The sequence below is a fragment of the Venturia canescens genome, chromosome 8, assembly GCF_019457755.1.
Source record: "Venturia canescens isolate UGA chromosome 8, ASM1945775v1, whole genome shotgun sequence".
Lineage (NCBI taxonomy): Eukaryota > Metazoa > Arthropoda > Insecta > Hymenoptera > Ichneumonidae > Venturia > Venturia canescens.
Genome location: NC_057428.1, coordinates 19,848,852 through 19,869,541, shown reverse-complemented (window position 1 = coordinate 19,869,541; position 20,690 = coordinate 19,848,852). Strand labels below are relative to the sequence as shown.

General features: G+C 39.2%; 1 protein-coding gene across 12 annotated transcripts in view; it reads left to right on the top strand.

The window, feature by feature from the left end:
- Positions 1–20,549, top strand: part of Lar (tyrosine-protein phosphatase Lar) — a 181,452-nt gene extending 160,903 nt beyond the window's left edge. For 10 of the 12 annotated variants that reach the window (XM_043426845.1, XM_043426846.1, XM_043426847.1 and 7 more), the window contains 7 exons: positions 5,592–5,731; positions 6,727–6,926; positions 7,010–7,176; positions 7,410–8,767; positions 10,132–10,358; positions 11,082–12,888; positions 12,984–20,549. In XM_043426845.1, coding sequence (XP_043282780.1) covers positions 5,592–5,731; positions 6,727–6,926; positions 7,010–7,176; positions 7,410–8,767; positions 10,132–10,358; positions 11,082–12,888; positions 12,984–13,052 — 3,968 coding nt within the window. In that variant the 3' untranslated portion in view covers positions 13,053–20,549. Of the gene's footprint in view, positions 1–3,923; positions 3,936–5,591; positions 5,732–6,726; positions 6,927–7,009; positions 7,177–7,409; positions 8,768–10,131; positions 10,359–11,081; positions 12,889–12,983 lie in introns of all 12 variants that reach the window. The other 2 variants (XM_043426854.1, XM_043426853.1) reach the window with 2 other exon arrangements.
- The last annotated feature ends 141 nt before the right edge of the window (positions 20,550–20,690 follow it).

Below are 20,690 nucleotides of genomic sequence, written 5' to 3'. Positions count from 1 at the left end.
AGAGATTATCCGCGCGACCGGGTTACCGTCGATTCGATATTGCCACAGGGCTTCGATGCTCGCATTAGAAATAAGAAAACGCCGGTTATTATGAAGGGAATTAGGAGGAAATAGGAATGAAGGTAAATTGAAGAATGTAAAGGGTGCGAAACGCTGCGGAAAGGAAGCGTAAGCGAGGCAGGAAAAAGTTTTTTTTCTTGTGGATAAAGAGCTTTTTACATACATTTGAATACCAATACAATCTATTTATTCGCATTAATCTCATTATTTTATATAACCTCGAGCGACGTTTTTACGTCTGCATCCAAGGCGAGCTCTGTGCGTCTGTATACACAACACACATTCGCACGTGCACACCAACAATTATCGTCTTTCTACACATTTATGCACCGATGAAGACGACTCGGCACCGACGGTTCAAATATTCGAGCCCCACTGGGCTATGAGATCATCCAAAAAGGGAGAAACCTCCGACCTCGTTTTTCAAAGTTATTTAAATTTTCACAAATTCCATTATCCCTGCTCGCGTTTTATGTTAAACTTCGTTTTTCATGGATTTTGTACTTTACTGATGCACTCCTTGATACCAATTTTCAAATATTCAACAGCGCCAAGCAACCAAGCTACGGTCCAAACTCTCGTTGTTCTTTATTCTCCAATTATTTAGTTCCACGCTAATTATTCTTATTCAAACGAATCCGATGTTCGCGTACATGCAACCAAAGTTTTCGTGTATTTATTCAAAAAGCTCTTGACGTCACTGCTCAATTCCAATGCTGAATAAAATATGCTGAAAACAAACTCACCAAATCATATATTTTTCGAGACGAAATTTGAACATGCACTTCGTCGTGCCACCGTTGCAGGGCACAAAATCGATGAACAAAGCCATGCTTTAAATAATCCTAATTAAAAACGAATGTTATATTTTCATGGAATATTTCTTTCTCATTTATCTGGAAAATTATACGCTAAAATAGATGAATTTTCCAGGAGAAACGAAACTCCTGATTGACGAGTCGAAAGGCTTTTGCTTCGAAATGCGATGGAATAAAATTGCAGAATCGACGTTGAATCCGTACACTGAAAAGGTCGACGATCGGGGTTTCTCCCAAGGGGTGAACAAAAAGTGGCGTAGAAAACGAAATAGAGAAAGAACATTCGCGCACGCAACTTTTGCAGTATCGTCAATAATCGAGGAAATCTTACGAAGCTACATTTGTGAGTGCGAAAGAAAAATTTACCGTTTGGACCTGCTGCCGTTCCATTCAAACGTACGTGCACCAGCCCCACACATATATATTAATACATGAATATACATTCGGAAAATATTGTTATATACGTTGCAGTTCGCTCTCTGCATGCGACTCCGACCTCTTTTCAACTTTTGTACGTAAGTCTTGTCACACATTTGTATACACACACACACACACACATGTATATTTAACTATCTAGTTTTCATAAATCATTTCTTTCGTATTCGTCTCTGTGCGACTAGAGTAAAGATGTGCAACGCCTTTTTAAAACTTATTCGAACCAATTTTGCCCCCTTTATCGTCGCAATCCATGTTAATACAGACTCGTGAAAAAAACGCATTTTTAGAGCTGTTTACTCGGGGTAGTTTGTCACACGATTTTCCCCGAATAAAGTGCAGTGTCTCTCGAGCTAATTTCGTGCGTAACTCCAAATTTTTCTGGATCGGTTTCGTTTGTATAACGAGAATAAAATTGCCCCCGGTTCCCTCGCTTTGCGGATGTGTCGAACGGTTTTTTGACTGATACATCATTTCAAGTACGCTTTCAATGTTTCATTCGAAACTTAATCGAATTTGAGTACGATTAAAATGAGAATAGTTTGATGGACGAGTCTCGCTGGTTCTTATTAATTTATCGCGGTGCCAGACCATTCAGGAGGGTTAATAATGGAGATGGAGCGTTAATTTGAGCTGAAAATCGATGTTACACGAAGATTCGTCCGTAATTGTTTGCAAAGCATTCCTTTAGTTTTTGGAAGAGAAAAGAAGTAGAGAAAATCGAACGAGCTTTAAAATGTGAAGCACCACGAACAAAAATGCGAATTATTTTGTCGTCAGGATCTCGCACAGTCCCTGAAATGCATGCGGATACCATAATTTTCGCATTCTTTTCGTCCCTTCAACGCCGATCGTGGTGCAGCTTCAACAACGAAAATTCCGCAACTTCGTGAAGAAACTTCTCCATGAAGTTGATAAATATGCACAAATATATGTGTGCAGCGATCGTAGCCTCGATTTCTGGCGTATTTATGCCAGAAAGCAGAACAAGCCCAAGTTACTCGCGACACTAATTTCAAGCCGGAATCCAAAAGAAGATAAAACAAAAGCAGAATCTTTGACAGGCGCGAACAGAGCGTGAAGGGAAAACGGATTTTTGACTTCCCGCAAAGTGATTTTTGGTGTCGCTCCTTTTCGGGTCGCGAACACCGGACGTATCCTCCCAAAATCCTCGGCATTTTCCCGAGCGACATTTTTTCAAGCAGTCCGGCAACACAGAGAACAATAATAATGAACAAAAAACTCCTCTTCATTGGCTCACTCGTTACTCACGATTCACATTATCGAGAACACTTTCCCAGCCCCGTTTCGCTCCGGAAGCAGGATCTCAGTAGCTTTCAACCCCCTGCCCCGAGCCCTTAACTTATTTTCAATCCTCTTCAATCATTTCTTATTTATCATTTATATTTTATTCCATTTCGTAAGCATATATTACATAGGTCTTTCTTTTCTGGTCGTCAAGGATTTTGGGCGTTTCGTATAAAGCGTGATTCGGCTACGAGAGCAATAAAAAGAGAGTTTTGCCAGGATAATAATTGGAATAAATGAATATTACTCGCGAAGCAACGAGATTTGAGCTCGTTTCCCAGAATCCGTGACGCTTGGACATGAGCCTTTAGTTATTTCATATTTGGAGTAGTGATTGAGCATGCACAAAGATGAAAAAAAAAAAAAAAAAAAGAAAAAAAAGAAAAGAAAAAAACGAATATTCTCACGTCTCCCGCCTCTCTGCGATAATGAAGCGAACGCGAGAGAACCATGCGAATAACCGATCAAGTATAGAGAAAAAAATAATCGATCAGAAAATAATGAAATGCGTCGCCGACGATCGTGCGCATTAGTGGCGAATAAATGAATGTTCGTGGGAGTGTGATTGAGAGATATCGATTGGTGAGACATCGCGAGACCAAATAAAGTGAAAGAGCAACAAAGTTGTGAAATTTATAGAGAAATAACGGATGTTTTAATCGGAGCTAAAAGTACGAAAAAACCGCGATGAAAAGCGGAGTCAAATGGGATGTTTCGAGAGTATTTAAAGGGGATGATTTTCTCGACGCTTGGAAAGTCGGCAAAAAGAAATTGCTGTTTTTTTCACTCGCTGATATACCGAAACCAGGCAATTTCCATGAAACTACCCTTCGAATATTCTCGCTGCAGTTGATCGAAAAACCTCCGTGGCTCCCCGTGTAAATATGAATATTTGTGCAAAATCTCAAGATTTTTAAATCCCACAACCGTTGCTCAATAATTGCATTTTTTCAAAGAGATTATTCCATTTTAATGACAATCATAAACGCAGATATTTTCCTATTGAAGATTGCGAGAATGAGTGCGAGAGTGGAATATCGAATGCGAGGAAAGGCCACACGATCGTGTCGACCGATACGTCGACGAATACGTTAATAATCATTTTGAAAAATGCGTTTTTTTGTTTAAACAATACGATTTTACTAAAGAATAACATTGATGAAAAAGAGGGAGAGAAATTAAATGCTAAACAAACAAACGAAACACGTCACTCTCTGTATTTTTAACTCAATGTACGGGTGAAGATGACACGAATTTTTACGAGACTTTTTTTCCCACTTTTTGGCGACTTTTGGGGCGCAGCAGAAATACTAAGTGAGTATTCAATTTTAGCTCGATTAATCGAGCTCTGAAGCGATTTTTCATAACTCCCAATCCGCATTTTTTACTTTTTTGTCGTCTCGAAAGGAAAATACAAAAAATATCGTTTTTTCTCGCTCTCTCTCTCTCTCTCTCTCTCTCCACTATTTTATATTTTTACTCTCGTTTCCCGGGGTTTCGAGAGTCCGCCAAATTTTTCGATACATTTTTCTTTTTGTTTTTCTCTCATTTTCGTTTATTTTTACCGCGATTCACACGAGCTCTACACTTTTTCAATTCCTCCTACCTCAATCTCTCTGTACAAAGTATTTCTATACATGCGAATATTACAAAAGTAGCTAAGCAGTGTGCTCTCAATTTGGTTTACCGTTTATTTTATCCTTATCTCGTTTCCATCGTCGATTTAATTTCCGACCAATCGTATTTGCCCTGTGCATAATATTTGAGTTTCTGTATTCAGATTAAACGAAAGAGTTCACTAGAAATATTTTCCCTTCTCACGATGAATCCTCGACTCTTGTTTTTTTTCGTTGCTTCTCATTTTTCCCTCCTCCTCTTCCTCCTCACCTCGTTTTATCTTTCCTATCGTTTGCTGTTTTACGAATAATCATGAAATAACACACCCACTGATTGCCGTAGTAGCTTATCGTTGATAACAAATTTTTAAATATACAAAAACTTGTTGTTCTCCTTACAAGTAGTAGGTAGGGCAGTTATCATTTTCCAAACGTTTCCTCAATCCAGTCAATCAATATTTACATCGAAAAGTGTATATTTTGAGTTAAATCATTTTCTCGTTTCTCAACCACCGGATGTTGGACCGTCCATGGCGAGAAAAAACGTAGATTATTATCAAATAATTATAAAAAAAAAAAAAAAAAAAAAAAAAAAAAACAATTAAAAATGAAACACTCGATGATGTTGCGACGAATACGAACCCCTCGAAAGCACTGCTCTTCTCATTCCTTTTTCAAACCCATGGACTTTCCTGCAACCACATGCTACTGTCGAAATAATAGTAAACCGTGCGCACCCGGATTTGTTGATACACGCATAGTATACAAAATCGATAACGCCTAAAGAGAAAAGCAATGCAACTAATGAATTATTGGTATTCAAATGGAGGATATATATTTATATATTATACAAACGATGGATATAGCGACAGGGGTAAATCACTCGGTTTATTAATTGGGTATGACACGACGTGTACACGCCCCCTGGGAATAGTTTAAACGTCGTCTCGTCTGAGTGTGAATGATTTTAATTTTTTAATACTTTTTCATTTAATTTTATTAACGAAAATTATGATTTATTAAATCGCTTGGAGTGGCGAAAAAGTTTATTTTCAGTTTCCATTATCTTCTGAAATTATTGGTTTTTTATAATAATTTTTCAGCCTTTCAGTCACCCGGCCCAGTAGCAGTTGAACGTTTATTTCGTTTCGTTACCATTTTATTTCGATTTCTTGTGATTTTGTTTTTGTTATTTCTCAAGTTTTGTCGTCCTCCTGCCCATTCGATGGGGATTATTGCTCTTGTTTTATGATTTGTGTTTCGTTATATTACGAACGGTACGAATGCTGGGGAATCTGTGAGCGTGATTAAGGTGGGCGAAGGGTTCACAAATTAATACGAGTTTGCGTTACAGTGCCGGGAGATCCACAAAACGTGAATGTCACGGCCATCAATTCAACGACTATTCACGTCGAGTGGGCGCCGCCCGGAGCGAACGAACAAAACGGCGTTATACGAGGTTATCATGTTCACGTGCAGGAAGTCAGGGAAGAGGTTCGTACCAGCATTATCCGTGAGATTATTGACAACGCAGATTTGAGACATCAAATATGTTTAGAGGAGTTGGCGCGTGTTTGGATGAACCGTTAATTTTTCATTGGTCACTCGTTCCTGGGAATCTCGATTCGAAGGCCTGGAGAGAAGTCGAAAAGGGCTGAAAAAGTTCTTGCGGTTTACGCTGGATTTGAAAATTGAAGGATTTTTTTAAATCCTCCATTTTCGTTGAGATATTTTCGACTCGAAAGTTCGTCGATCTTTCACTCGATTCATCGAAGCCTATCCCTGATGCGGGGCATTTGTAAAATGACACAAATTTGTGTTTCCCGTTGTTGTAAAATTCGAATTAACGAGTGCAGAGAATTCGAAACGAATTTGAAAGGTTCTGCGGAGGCTGCGAAACCGGCCGATCAATCGATGGGACCCGAGCATTTTGATTATTCATCGCTGTTAATCGAGTCAGAGTGGAATTAAAGTGAACTGGGTCGCCGACCTTTGACCACTTCTCTCGCACCGCTAATGATTTTCCACTCGAAGGAAAATTTGTGGCGAATGAAAAATCCATGTTCGATCGCCTATATTTGAATCGCGGTCATTGTAATTTAATTAACGTCACGCCAAAAAATGACTCGACTTTCTAGTTAATGTTTCAGTTCGATGAATCTATAAAGCCGCTATTTGAAGCGAGATTCTTTCGGCTCGAGTGGTCCGGAAGTGAAAAAAAAATCGAAATTTCACCAACCGCAATTTACTTATTCAAACACGTGCCACTGCGCTTCTGCGGAGATGAAAGAGTGAAGCAAAACTGGTGCAGCTTAAAAATAATCTAAAAATTCCAAATTAACGATTCTGCATCTTTGAATTTTCATTTTTCATCGAATTTTTCTCAATAAAAATTCCAAATTTCTCAAATTCCAATGTAACAAATCAAATGAAATCCCTCTGCATTTCTCGGGCCAAGTGTTCGTCAATAATCCATTTTTCATCGTCAGGGCAAGGCGCTATTGAACGATCCAATCCGGCGAGATGCCCTGGAGGGAGTTCTGTCATTGAACGTCACTGGCTTACAACCGGACACGAAATATGCGGTGCAAGTTGCAGCCCTGACGAGAAAAGGCGATGGGGATCGTTCGCCTCCTGTGCATATAAGAACTCCGGGTGGCGTGCCGAACCGGCCCCAGGTCAACGTCAAGTAGGCGATTTTTCATAAATTTTCGTGGAACTTTACCGAAACCTTGGTCATTTCAAAAAATGACGTTTAATCCATTGCTCCAGGGTTATAAACCAAGATCCCATAGTTTTGGAACTCGAGTGGGCGAAACCGAGCTCCACGCAGGGACAATTGACTGGCTACAGGATAAAATATGGTATCAAGAATGAGACTCTCCTCGAAGAATTCATCGCTGACACGAATCAAAATACTTACAAAATCCAGAACGTTGGTGAGTTCGATTTTCATACGATTCTCTTTATTCGCGATACTGAAAAAGCCTTAACTGTTCAAAAACCAAAAATCCTTATTAATTACCATGGAAATAATGGATCGAGATTTTGTCCAAATTTTTGCTCCTGCAACGAAAATCACACGAGCCAGTGTGGCCTTCGAGTTTATTATTTCACGATGGATCCTAACGAAAATTTGTCTCTTCTGTTTCTGCGAACCTGGGGGAAAAAGAGCGCGGTGTATATTACGAATTCAGAGTAGCTGGCGAGAACGAGAACGGCGTTGGCCAGGAATCAGTCCATTATTGGGAGAGTCCGGAGAGCGAGCCATCGGGGCCACCGACCAATTTATCCTATCACTTCCAAACGCCTGATACAGTTTGTGTGACGTGGGATCAGCCGTTGGAGCGTCACAGGAACGGCAAGATAATTCTGTACGACGTGCAGTTCCACAAGAAGAACGATCACAGTAGTTCCGAGGACAGAAGTACGAACTTGACGAGAGCAGTTTTTACGAACCTGGAGGAACACACGGAGTACGTATTTCACGTGAAAGCGTATACGTCAAGAGGGAGCGGTCCGTTTTCGGAGAAAATAACGATACTGACGGAGAAGGATATCGGGCGTGCACCGATGTCAGTAAAGGCGGTCGCGACCTCTGAATCCAGTGTCGAGGTTTGGTGGGAGGCTGTGCCCAACCGGGACAAAATAATCGGCTATCAAATTTTTTATACAATGACAGCCGTCGAAGATCTCGACACGTGGAAACAGAAGACTGTGGGACTTACGGAATCAGCGGACTTGACGAACTTGGAGCGAGACACCGCTTACGCGATCGCTGTCGCTGCCAGATACAAAACCACGCTTGGTCGACTGAGCCAAAAAGTCACTGTCAAAGTCAAGCCCGAAGACGTGCCTCTGAATCTGAGAGCAACGGATTTGTCCACTCACTCAATGATTCTCACGTGGGACGCACCCCTGCGCTTGAATCCGACCAATTATCGCGTTTCTTTCGACGCGATCAAGGAATTCGTCGACTCCCAAGGAATCACTCAGATCCAAATCGTCCCGAGAAGAACTCTGCTCCTCGATCCGCAAACCAGCTCGACCACCATTCACGAACTCCAACCTTTCACTTCGTACAACGTTAACGTCAGCGCCGTTCCTCCCGATGGCCAGTACAGACCACCTGCCAAAATAAAAGTCACCACCCAAATGGCCGCTCCAAAACCCATGGTCAAACCCGATTTCTACGGAGTCGTCAAGAGCGAAGAGATTCATGTCATTCTGCCGCAAGCCTCCGAAGAGTACGGACCCATCGCTTATTACTACTTGATCGTTGTGCCCGAAGATAAATCTACAGCTAATAAACAACCGGACGAACTCACCGAAGACATGATCACCGGGAACGGGGGAAAACAGGAAAGAGAAAACGCTCCTTACATCGCAGCCAAATTCTCTCATCGCAATATCCCTTACACTTTCCATCTTGGCAGTGGAGATACGTACGAAGGTTATGAGAATCGGAAACTCGAAGGGAACAAACGGTACAGAATTTTCGTCAGAGCCGTCGTCGATACACCTAAAAAGGTAATTCATCCTTTCGTCGCTCAATCACTTTGGATTAATCGACCATCGATAGAATATCCTTATTCGATATTGACGCGTTGAGGCTGTGATTCAGGCAACCTGGAGTCTCAAAACTGCCGCAGAATCTGAAAAACTACGTTTGACGATCACGAATAACAAAAATCAACAACCGTTTTAACCGTTTCTCACTATTTCATCATCCAAAAATAAACTCGCGCTTAATGTTTTTTACATAGCTTCTGTTATGAGGCAACCGTCACCGGGAGAGATACCGAGACGTCCGAATCCAGACCAGCTTGAATCCCATAGAAAATATAAGAGTCGAAACTGACCGATGATCAGATACTTGATAATACTTTTCTCGAGGTCTCGCCACAGTACTTTCATATAAGAATCTTTTCCAACGTTGACACGTTCATAATTCTGTTACGTCGAAACGTGCAAATTTTTTTCGGCTATTGAAAGCCAAAAAATATTGCCTTCCACAGCTACATATACGACAATGTTTTTGAAAAAATTTCAACAATTATAACGGCTACGCTTGAGCAGTTTGGATTCATGGCGAAGCTTTTCCCTGCGAGTTCGTACGTTTTTAGTGCTTATTTTCGAACGTGACTGTGGCGAGACTCTTACCTTAATATTGAACAAATATTTTGTAATGCTTGATTAGTGGAAACTGGTAATTTTTAATGTCCCAGTCTATGTAGTTTCTATTTTTTTTGTCGTTTCCCTACTCGAAACGGAAAGTTGAAAGGAGAATCTCTCAAAATTCCTCCCCAAAAAGGCACTGGGACGCCAGGTTTGGAGCTCTGTAAACTTTCTTTATTTCGTGGGTTATTTTGCCAAAGAATGTTTTCAAGCTTCGATGGGATGAGACGTACTTAAGAGTGATCAGAACGATATTGATTTGCTAATCAAACTAACCAGGGAGAAAGAAACAGCGAGATTTTTTGACACTAGCTGAGTGAGGCAAATAATAACTGCGCAGAATTACGATTTAGTCCCTCCCTCTCTAGGAACGTGGCAAAATTGTGAAGAAGCATCAAAATTAATATTCGAATAAAATAAGTTGCAACCAAATCGATCGATCGAAAATTTGATTTGGCATGAAACGACGAGAGCCAAATCCTCGTTTATTTCACTTGAAATAAACAAAAATCTGTGTGCTTTCATAGTCTTTTTCAAAGCTTAGTGTTTTAATAAGCAAAAATTGAATTTAATGGTATTTGCGTACTGAAAAAAGTGCCGAAAATAAGTGCAGGAGTGCGGTGGTAAACATTAAAAAAAATTGTTTTTTCATCCTTCCCCACTTTATTGATTTAACAACCGATACTAAATTCGTAATTTATTCGTGTTTCACGCAGCATCTGTACACATCGTCACCGTTCTCGGAGTATTTGTCACTCGACATGAGGGAGGTGCCACCGGGTGACCCGCCGAGTCGTCCAAACCCGAACAACCCCGTTGACGGGAATCCAGAAGTCTCGGTTACAAACAGCGGCCAAGAACCCGGCATGGTTTGGGTCGTTGGTCCAATAATAGCGGTTCTCATGGTGTGCGTTTGCCTCGTTCTCTTGTCCGTCATAAAAAAGTGAGTATACAGACAGCGTACTTGGATTTAAGGATCTTTCCGAGGCTACGAAAGGAAATAATATCGTCGGACTGATCCAAGATCGCTTGGAATTCTAATACGAGAACACAGAGACTGCGGCTGTCAGACATGAGAAGCTCTCGGGTGGGGAGGCACTCGTACATTACTATTCAAAAGTTTCGAAACTTTTTCAAATTTTCTCACAACTAACGTTTTCACTCGCTCATTATTTTTCCAAACTTCCTCGTATTACGCTTGCCATCCCCAACTGAATCGAATTCTCCCATTATTTTCTAGTATTCGAAAAAACTTGACGAGTTTGATAAAAATTTGAGAGAATTTCTCGAGGCCATAAAATGTTTTGAAAGTCAATGAATTTCGCTGTTATGATCAAGTTTATAAAGTAAATGAAAAATTTGAAAAGAACCGAGGATTAATCGTTGAAAGTAGATTCGATTTAATGATGCGGCATTATTTACATCTATCGAATGATTCGTTCGATGGGTGAGCGTCGAAACTTTTGAGAGTTAGTGTATGTATGTGTTTTGGGGAGAGAATACGAATAAGATGTGACCGCGAAAAGTCGAGAAATGCTGAGAAGATGGAAGGGTGAAAGAATAGGGAGAGAGAGAGAGAAGAAAGGATGAGAGTTTGAAGAATCTATTATTCATGATCTCGCAACACAATGTTGGTAAAACTAAGTTTCCTCTTTCTCTGTTGCAGACGCAGACAGCCGTGTAAAGCACCGGATCAGGCAGCCGTGACAAGGCCTCTGATGGCAGCCGACATAAGTTCGAACCATGCACCGTTGGATCCGGTTGAGATGCGACGTATGAACTTTCAAACGCCCGGGATGATATCGCACCCACCAATACCGATAAGCGAACTGGGCAATCACATAGAGCGTCTAAAAGCCAATGACAATCTGAAGTTTAGCCAGGAGTACGAATCGATTGAACCGGGCCAGCAATTCACGTGGGATCATTCGAACATGGAAGTGAACACGTCGAAGAATCGTTACGCAAACGTCATAGCGTACGATCATTCTCGAGTTATTTTACAGACGATCGACGGTATCCCGGGCTCGGATTACATAAACGCGAATTATTGCGACGGTTACCGAAAACAAAACGCTTACGTCGCGACCCAGGGACCGCTGCAAGAAACGTTCGCTGATTTTTGGCGGATGTGCTGGGAATTGAGAACGAGCACGATCGTAATGATGACAAAATTGGAAGAGAGAACGAGAATAAAGTGCGATCAATACTGGCCAACCCGCGGGGCTGAGACTTACGGTCAAATGACCGTAACTATAAGCGACGTTCAAGAACTCGCGACTTATTGTATACGCACCTTCCAAGTCTGTCGCAACGGTTATTCGGAGCGACGGGAAATAAAACAGTTGCAATTCACCGCTTGGCCCGATCACGGTGTCCCGGAACATCCAGCTCCTTTCTTGCAGTTCTTGCGACGCGTTAGAACTCTCAATTTACCGGATTGCGGACCGTTGGTCGTTCACTGTAGCGCCGGTGTCGGTAGAACCGGTTGTTTCATCGTCATCGACTCGATGCTCGAGAGAATAAAACACGAAAAAATGATCGATATTTACGGTCACGTAACTTGTCTCAGGGCACAAAGAAATTACATGGTACAGACCGAGGATCAATACATATTTATTCACGATGCACTTTTCGAGGCTGTTTTATGCGGTAACACCGAAGTACCAGCGAGAAATTTACATTCTCACATCCAAAAACTCATGCAACCAGAATTGGATAACATCACGGGTATGGAACTGGAGTTCAAAAAATTATCCAACATTAAGGCTGACTCGACGAGATTCATATCTGCTAATTTACCCTGCAACAAGCACAAGAATCGTCTCGTTCATATTCTGCCTTACGAGTGCACCAGAGTCTGTCTACAACCGCAACGCAATATCGAAGGCTCCGATTATATTAACGCCAGTCTCATCGACGGCTATCGTTATCGGGCTGCTTACATCGCCACCCAAGGCCCTCTCAACGATACGACCGATGACTTTTGGCGCATGCTCTGGGAACACAATTCTACGATAGTCGTTATGCTTACTAAACTGAAAGAGATGGGGCGTGAGAAGTGCCATCAATACTGGCCTTCTGATCGCTCGATACGCTATCAGTGCTTCGTCGTTGATCCTATCGCCGAATATAATATGCCACAATATATTCTACGTGAATTCAAAGTGACGGACGCTCGGGACGGTGCCAGCCGTACCGTCAGACAATTTCAATTCATCGATTGGCCCGAACAAGGCGTACCCAAATCCGGCGACGGTTTTATCGACTTCATCGGCCAGGTACACAAAACTAAGGAACAGTTCGGACAGGATGGACCAATCACTGTTCATTGCAGCGCCGGCGTTGGACGCACCGGCGTTTTCATTACTCTCAGTATCGTTCTCGAGAGAATGCAGTACGAGGGCGTCGTTGATATCTTCCAAACTGTTCGGATACTCCGGACTCAGCGTCCTGCTATGGTTCAAACTGAGGTCAGAGCCAATTCTCTTGCCAAATATTTTCTATCTAATTATATCGTTGAAAATACAATTTCATAATAATGTTTTCATTATTTATACTTTTTCAGGATCAATATCAATTCTGTTACCGAGCGAGTTTGGAATATTTAGGCTCGTTCGATCATTACGCCAACTGACAAGCGGAAACTCGCGAGCCGAGAGAACAACAACAACCTTCTACGAGGGACCGAGGAGATCGTCAACACGGCACAAGAATGAGAGACAGCGGTGAACGAGCCAAAGTCCGACGAGTTTAACGAGGCTTAAACGAAAATATCGAATATCGTGTACGATTTCTCGGTCTGAATCTCGAAACTATCGAAGTGAGTATTCAAGGGGAACGATTTTTTCTCGAGAAGGCCGCGCGTTTTCGTTGTGTCTGTGTGTCACGAGCTCGCAACGACAATACTAAAATCACACTCTTGCCCGCGATACATATATAATGATAATAGTATATGTAAAAAACCATTGATGAAACAAACAAAAGCGAATGGAAGGAAGAAAACAAAAAGAAGAATCTAGGAGCGATATAGATTCGTCGTTTCACCGTAAAAGATACAAACGTCTATCGTTAATTAATTAGCTTTTACCGCGATGATTAATCAAGGAATCGAACGGTGTAGATTTTGACTTAGCGTATACGGTGTTGTTATATAACGAGAAATAATTATAGTGATAATTATAGGTAACGAAAAAATTCACGATCGCTTCGTTCGATCTTCAATGACGGAGTAAGACTGCCATTTGTATTAGGCAACGTATCCTCCTTTTTATCCTCATCCTCATTTATTTCTCATTCCACAATGTCATCAAATTTGTTTCGTTGCAATTCAAGGAAATTTCTTCCTTCTTTTCTTCAACGATAGCCCATTATTTTGGTGTAAATTTGAAGTACAAAAGTTGTACGAACGTTGGATTCCTGAGGGCACCCCAGAACATTTTTCTGGTTTGGGGAAAATCTGCCACGACGAATTCGTGGGCATTTTGCCGAGCAGAAAACGTGTCGGAGGGGAAGAATTTTCATTGCATTCCAAAGATTCGAAATTCCAGTGTCATCCCATTCCCCACATCGTCGCGTCGAGTTTCTTTTGAAACGAAGCCTTAAATGAATCATCGTTAGACGCGAAAGATGCGACGAAAGATTGAGAATTTTTTGCACCCGTGTTCTCAGACCTTTTCGGCGAAGGTTTGACCTTCGTTTATCTCGTAAAAGCAACGAGATGCCAATCGAGTATAAATTCAATGCTGAGGACGTATGATGTGCAACGAATTTTCAAACCAGGATCTCACGAATTGTCCATTACAAATGAACCAAGGTAAAATCCATCCAGGATTACCTCTCGACATTTGCCGAATGTCGCATCGCGTTTCAAATCGAATTCGCTGAAGAAAAAAAAAGAGAGAGAGAGGGATAAAAAATGAATGAAAATAAGGACAACGTTTCGGACGCACTCATGACTCATTGAATCGAAACACATATCTGTGAGTGCGACGAAATCGTTTGATCTTGAGCCTCCTTCGAAATATAAAAAAGAACTTTTTGAAATACTTTTTAAACACACACACGTACACACAAACATGCATACACGTAAAGCAAACGTAAAACGTTTTTTCCACCGTTGTTGTTTTTTTAATGGACTTTTTCTTCTTTTTTAATCTCGCTAGCCTAACTCTAAGATAGACTGACGTTGATATTACGTATATATAAATTGTTACCATGACCTTAACTTTTTTATTCTCTCTATTCCAACGAAAACAGAGAAAACTACTAATCCTCGACGTTGCCTCTCGGTTCTCTCTCTCTCTCTCTCTCTCTCTCTGTCTCTGCCTTTGTCTCTCCCAAACTCTCGGGCATATTCCTCAGATACTTAAGGGCTGATTAATTATAAAAATCATCATTACTGTCATAAGTCTGACGATAAAAGTTACTGAGATAATGCTCGATCAACGTTCTACCAGAAATTTGCAAAACGGGTTTCATCCTCAAACACCACACTCGTCGTTTTATGAGTAAAATCATGAAATAAAATAAGATTGTTTTTCTTTTTTACAATCAAATTTACACTTTCTAGATATTGCTAGAAAAATATTCAATGCAATGGATGATTCAGAAGCGTTCGAAATCAAATTGCAACATCACGAAATACGTATTTCTAGATTTTTTTTAAAACTCAATAACTTTTTCTGCATTATTGCAATCAACTAGATACATTTCTCAACGAGGAGTTGAGAGTACAACAAAAATTCAAGCTCGTTCGAAAATGTTCCTCCAATTAATTCGTTTGGAGATTCTTTTTATAAAACTTATTGAAACACTAGAAAACTATAACAATTTCTGATTATTTTAGATTGAAATATAGGAAAAAAACGTTCGCATAATTTTGAACAAGGTACTGTCCTGGGACATTGCTAGTATTTATTCTAGTGTTAGACGATTCTCTTCCTCCTCGTCCGATGTATCGATTATCAACAAATCGATAAAATTGCCGAATTATAGGGAAATAAATGAGTAATAAAGAATATGGCTAAAATAGTGTGGTGTTCAGGGGTCAAGAATGCTTCAAAAATTCGTTCCCAAGCAAAAATTCATTTCATATAAATTTTAGTAGGTTGCTGCATAGCAAAAATCCAAAAAAAATCACGTAAAAGACGAACGAAATGATGCTTTATTAAAAAGAAGTCTATTGATTTCAAAAAAAAACTGCCAAAAAGTATATTAATAAATTAATTTCAACGTGAAAGAGCATTAGAATGAATTTCGTTGATTCGAACGTATCATCGTCGTGTTAAGTGAACCGACCTATGAAAATGAATTTTTATAAGAACCATCAATTTTTTACATGTGTACAAGTTCCACGTGAAGTTAGAGAGCGAAATTCCGCCTTACCGATAACGTTGCTCGATCGCGATAGTGTGAAAGGCTGCGGAATGAGCATTTGCATTTACGATCATAAAAATCCTTCACGAATGTATTTTTTGCCGGATTCATACGCGATTTCAAAGTACTTGAAAACCCCTCCAATTTCCAGGTGAAACGTATACGCGAGGCATTCTCAAAAGAAACATCAACCGAATGAGAGCTTGTATCGAAATTTCGAGCGAAAGCCAGAGTCTGAGAGAATATGAATGAGGATGAGAAAGAGTAGTAGAGAATAACTAAAGAAATGGGATAAAATAAACGAAAAAATAAAGCATATGAAAAGAAACAAATGAAATCAGCTCACTGACAAGCAAATTGCCATACTGCCAAAATCGACAATTATATCAATGCTGTGTACCAATTACGCACGACTGGGGGTGGATCTTCTAATAATATCCTACCGTGAATTTAATTAAATTTTAAGCGAGAAAAACAAACATTAACCTTGTAAACTTAGTCGTAAGGGAGCCCTTAGGTAAATTATAAAAACTATTCATTTCGATGAAACGAAAATCGAAGTTTCGAGCCACGGACCTCTGAAACTTGTGTATACATAGATGCGTGTGCGTGTGTAATGTGAGTGTGCGCGTTAATGCGCTCGCAACTAATATTGTTGTAAAGACTCGAAAAACCGTGTGGTGTACATTTCGAGCGTTTGACCGAGCGAGAAAGAGATTGCGAATTATGATTATTACTATCATTATCATTATTATTATTATTATTATTATGTATGAAATAGAAAAGCACTGTACGTTGAAATTCACGCAATGATATATCCCGCGCCCTCGAGCTTGAATATTCTCATTTATAATGCGCATATGTACAAAGTTTTCGATCCAACAAACCCCATTCTATCCGCGCGATAAACCCGTACGTACAAACTTTTACACCTTATTTTATCGACATCATTACTGAATGTCGAATAAACTTTCCTCCCCTGGCCCCCTCCATGACTCCCCAACGGCCCTCTCAGCAGTCAGACCGACACGAGTGACCTACGAAAATAAACATATGAAAATTAGTGGTTCGAAGTTTTTAAAATACAATGCCGATCGCAATTGGTAGTACAAACATTTTGCTCGACTTCTCTTCGATGAGGTCATCGTCGTTATTGTGTTGCGTTCGAAGATTAGTGTATATTTGTAAAATCAGTATTACAACGTTTTTCTTTTTGTTTATGTAATCATTAGAAATTTTAATAATGTACGATGAATCGTTTGGAACGCGGATTTATTGCTGATTTGACGTTTCACAATCGTCACGGAGAACTCAACGTTCTTTTCTTAGTTCAGGTACAATCCTATATGCGCGAAATCGGGTCCTGAGTTGCAGAGGACTCGAGGCTAGAAGAGCAGCTTATATTTTGTGAGGCAGCAGGCAAAATATTGCGAAGAAAATCGATCAAGATTATTGAAATATTTAGTAAGAGGTCTGAAAACGTGAGCGCAAGACTAAAAGGGCAGCTTGAATTGGGTGAACGCGACACAGTCGTCAAAAAAGTCTCGGAAGGAAATCAATAGAGATTTTTTATATTTAGCAGCTATTTCGAAGTAGCTTTTAATTCATTTGAACACTACTGAAAGTCGGAGAGTATTAATCACTGTGAAAAAGGCAGGGTAAATGAGAAAATAGTCAAATTATAATGCAGTGGAAGGGTAACGTTGAAAAAAAAAATCGAAACAAGAAAACCACCAATGGTCATCCTACGAAATAGCAAAAATGCAGGGTTTATTTAGCAATTAGTTTTAGTTTTTATTTTGGCACATATAATTTATAGCACCAAGAATATAAACGAATTAGCGGAAGCTTCCAATATAAAAACGCGTTGAATGCTATTTATTTTTGTAAACATTTCCTCGTTGCTTCGAACGCCCAATACGACGAACGAATCATTGATAAACTAAACGTCGGTTGAATGAATAAGAAAAGGCAAAAAAAAAAAAATCTCTTATAGCGACTGTGTAAATGACAATAAGCGAGCGTTTATTTACAGCGTCTCGCTTTTCGTACGTCAGCATCGTACAAATCGTCACTCGTGTCCTTAGCTGTGCCACAAAGTCCCTTAAACGTAAAGACTTTTGAAAAGAATACAAAAAAAGATTTTACGCGATGCTAAAATCCTGATTTATCTTATTACATATTTCTAAACTTTTTTCTCTTCCTCATTACGTTCATTTTGACCGAGATAAATATCTATATCTATTGCCGTCCATATGCGTTTATTACCACACTATTTCGCTAGCGATCGATCTTCTCGTACTAATTTAAATCATTTTCACGCTCTATACTCTTACATCATCCATTTAGCACCAAACGAAACTTCACTTGGAGCGCGCGTATATCTGACAATATGTGAACAAACAATGCCTTCGTACGATGTCCATGTTAATATTTCATTTATAGTTATACGAACCCATTTTTGGACACTGTGTGTCTCCGATTATGCGCTATGATGAGGCAAATAAGCCAAGTGAGGGGGCCGGGAATATTCACGACTATGTGTACATAAATGCACCGTCTGTCATTGATAGCATTATATAAATATATATACTTTATACATAAGAAACTTAAAAAAATAATATATATATATATATATAAATATAAAGAATAATTAAAAAAATTAGTTTTAAGTATAATTCTAAAGCGAAGAAGAAGAGGAGGGCGATTTTACGAACAATTTCAACGTTCCGATCTAAAATTTGCCCACATTATCCAGGATAATAAGCGTTGCAATATAAAAACAAAAAAAATAACACTTAAAAGATGATAAAAAAAAATGGCGGATGGATAATATTCGCAAGCGTAAACCGAATCTATTTGTACATTTAACAGCCATATATTTTAATGCGTTTCGACTTCGTTTGTTCTTTATACTTATCTGTTTAAACATTTGAACATGTTTTTTGTTTTTTTTTTTTTTCCTATCCATACGTTCATTTTTTTACATTTTTTTACGGACTGAATAATCAAGCAGTGTACGTGTTTTTAAGGATATCGTTTAGATTTAAACAGCCGGTTAACAGACGCGTTGTTGCATGTGATAATGTTTTGATTTTTCACTTTGAAATGAAAAAAAAGAAACGTTTCATTCTTTTCGATGTACACTTTTGGCAGATTTTCGAAAGCAGACTAAAAATGTCTCTTATTAGATTTATTACGTAGGATTTTACAATTTTTATTGTAACGAGGAGAACGACTTTTAGGACGTAAAGAAACTCGTCGGTCTCACGAACCCACTTTTCTTTTCCAATTGATCATGTGTCTTTTTGGTCTAATACTCGCAAACACGATGAACAATCTTCTCTCGTAGAGACACATACGCTCGAGGGAAAATGAAAATAAGAAACAACCGGGCCAAAGCCTACTTAAAACTCGTGCGGTTTACTTATAATTATTATACGTTTTTCACATTCCGAGATTCGATTATTTCTTCGTATTATATAAATATAAATATAAATGTAGTATGTAACACACGTACGCGCAATTGCCGCATTTATCATCTCTATTGTTAAGGAGCTATACTTTTACCCAAATACCCTTGATATGAGAGAAACAAAAAAAAAGGAAGAAGAACACACTAAAATCACTTACAATACGTTGATCGACTTTTCGCAAATTTCTGGCTGCTCCATTTCTCAACGGATCTGTCTGATTACCAATATTTCATGATATACAAGCGAAAAACAATTCTTACTCACTACTGAATTCAGGGACACTCGTCACTCTTTCGAATCACACTTACTTTTTCTGTACTCTTCATTTTTCAAATTATCAAACGAAAATCTTGTACTTTTTGGATCGAAATAATCCGTAATCAATTCTTCAATCGTGTATTTCGTGTCGTCACTGCGTATAATTGAACATTGGAACAGTAGAGTCATTTCTTTCATGGATTAATCGGTTAGCTGAAACAAAACAAAACCAGTTTTTGAAAAACCAATTGAATTTAATGAAAATCGAAAGAAGATTTCGACAAATTTTGCTTGTTCAAATGGAAGAAAAACATCTTCCACGGGGTCATGAATAATGGTATGCAGTGACGAATGCATTAAAAAAATATTTAGAAGAAAACATTCTTCCAATTCGAATTTACGTTGAACAAGTAACAAGTTTATTGAAAGAATTTTGTCTACAACTTAAAACTTCTAAAATAATGGAAAAAGATAAATGAAAAAATTTGACTGGGCTTTGAAATCGTAACGAAATGGAAAAATAATCTCGTGTGCAAAAAAAAATGTCAATAACCGAGATTAATCCGCGAAACAGAGGATTGGAAAACTATAAAGTTGGTATTGATCTTGACTCGGTCGAAGGGATAGAGTTTAAATTGTACACATTTATACACGAAGAATAAAAGAATTTTAAAAAACAAGCAAATGACACACACACACAGAGTGCGAGACGCCGAGGAGGAAAGAGGAGAAAAAGGGGCGGAGTCAAATACTAAATAACGTTGAGATAATGGTAAATTATTTTGTGATACTTTCTTGCCAGAAAGAATACAACAGGCTGAGGCGAAAATAATAGTAAATACGATGTTACTGATTATAATAAAAATAATTGAAAAAAAATGATGAAAAAAAAAAACAAAAGAAAACAAAAAATATACATAAATTAATTATTGTGTAATAGGACGAATATGTGAACAAGGAGAAATACCATGTACATTATGTATTGCCCAATGGCATCAAATATAGTAGCGACTGACAGTGTATGATTGACATTTCTTGTTTTCATTAAATCCATTCAATTTTTCCATCTCAACGGGGAAGATCTTTCTCAATCGAGAACACGGAGATACTTCGAAAATGCAATCGAGATACGCTTCCAGCTTTCGTACCGTCAAATCGAACCA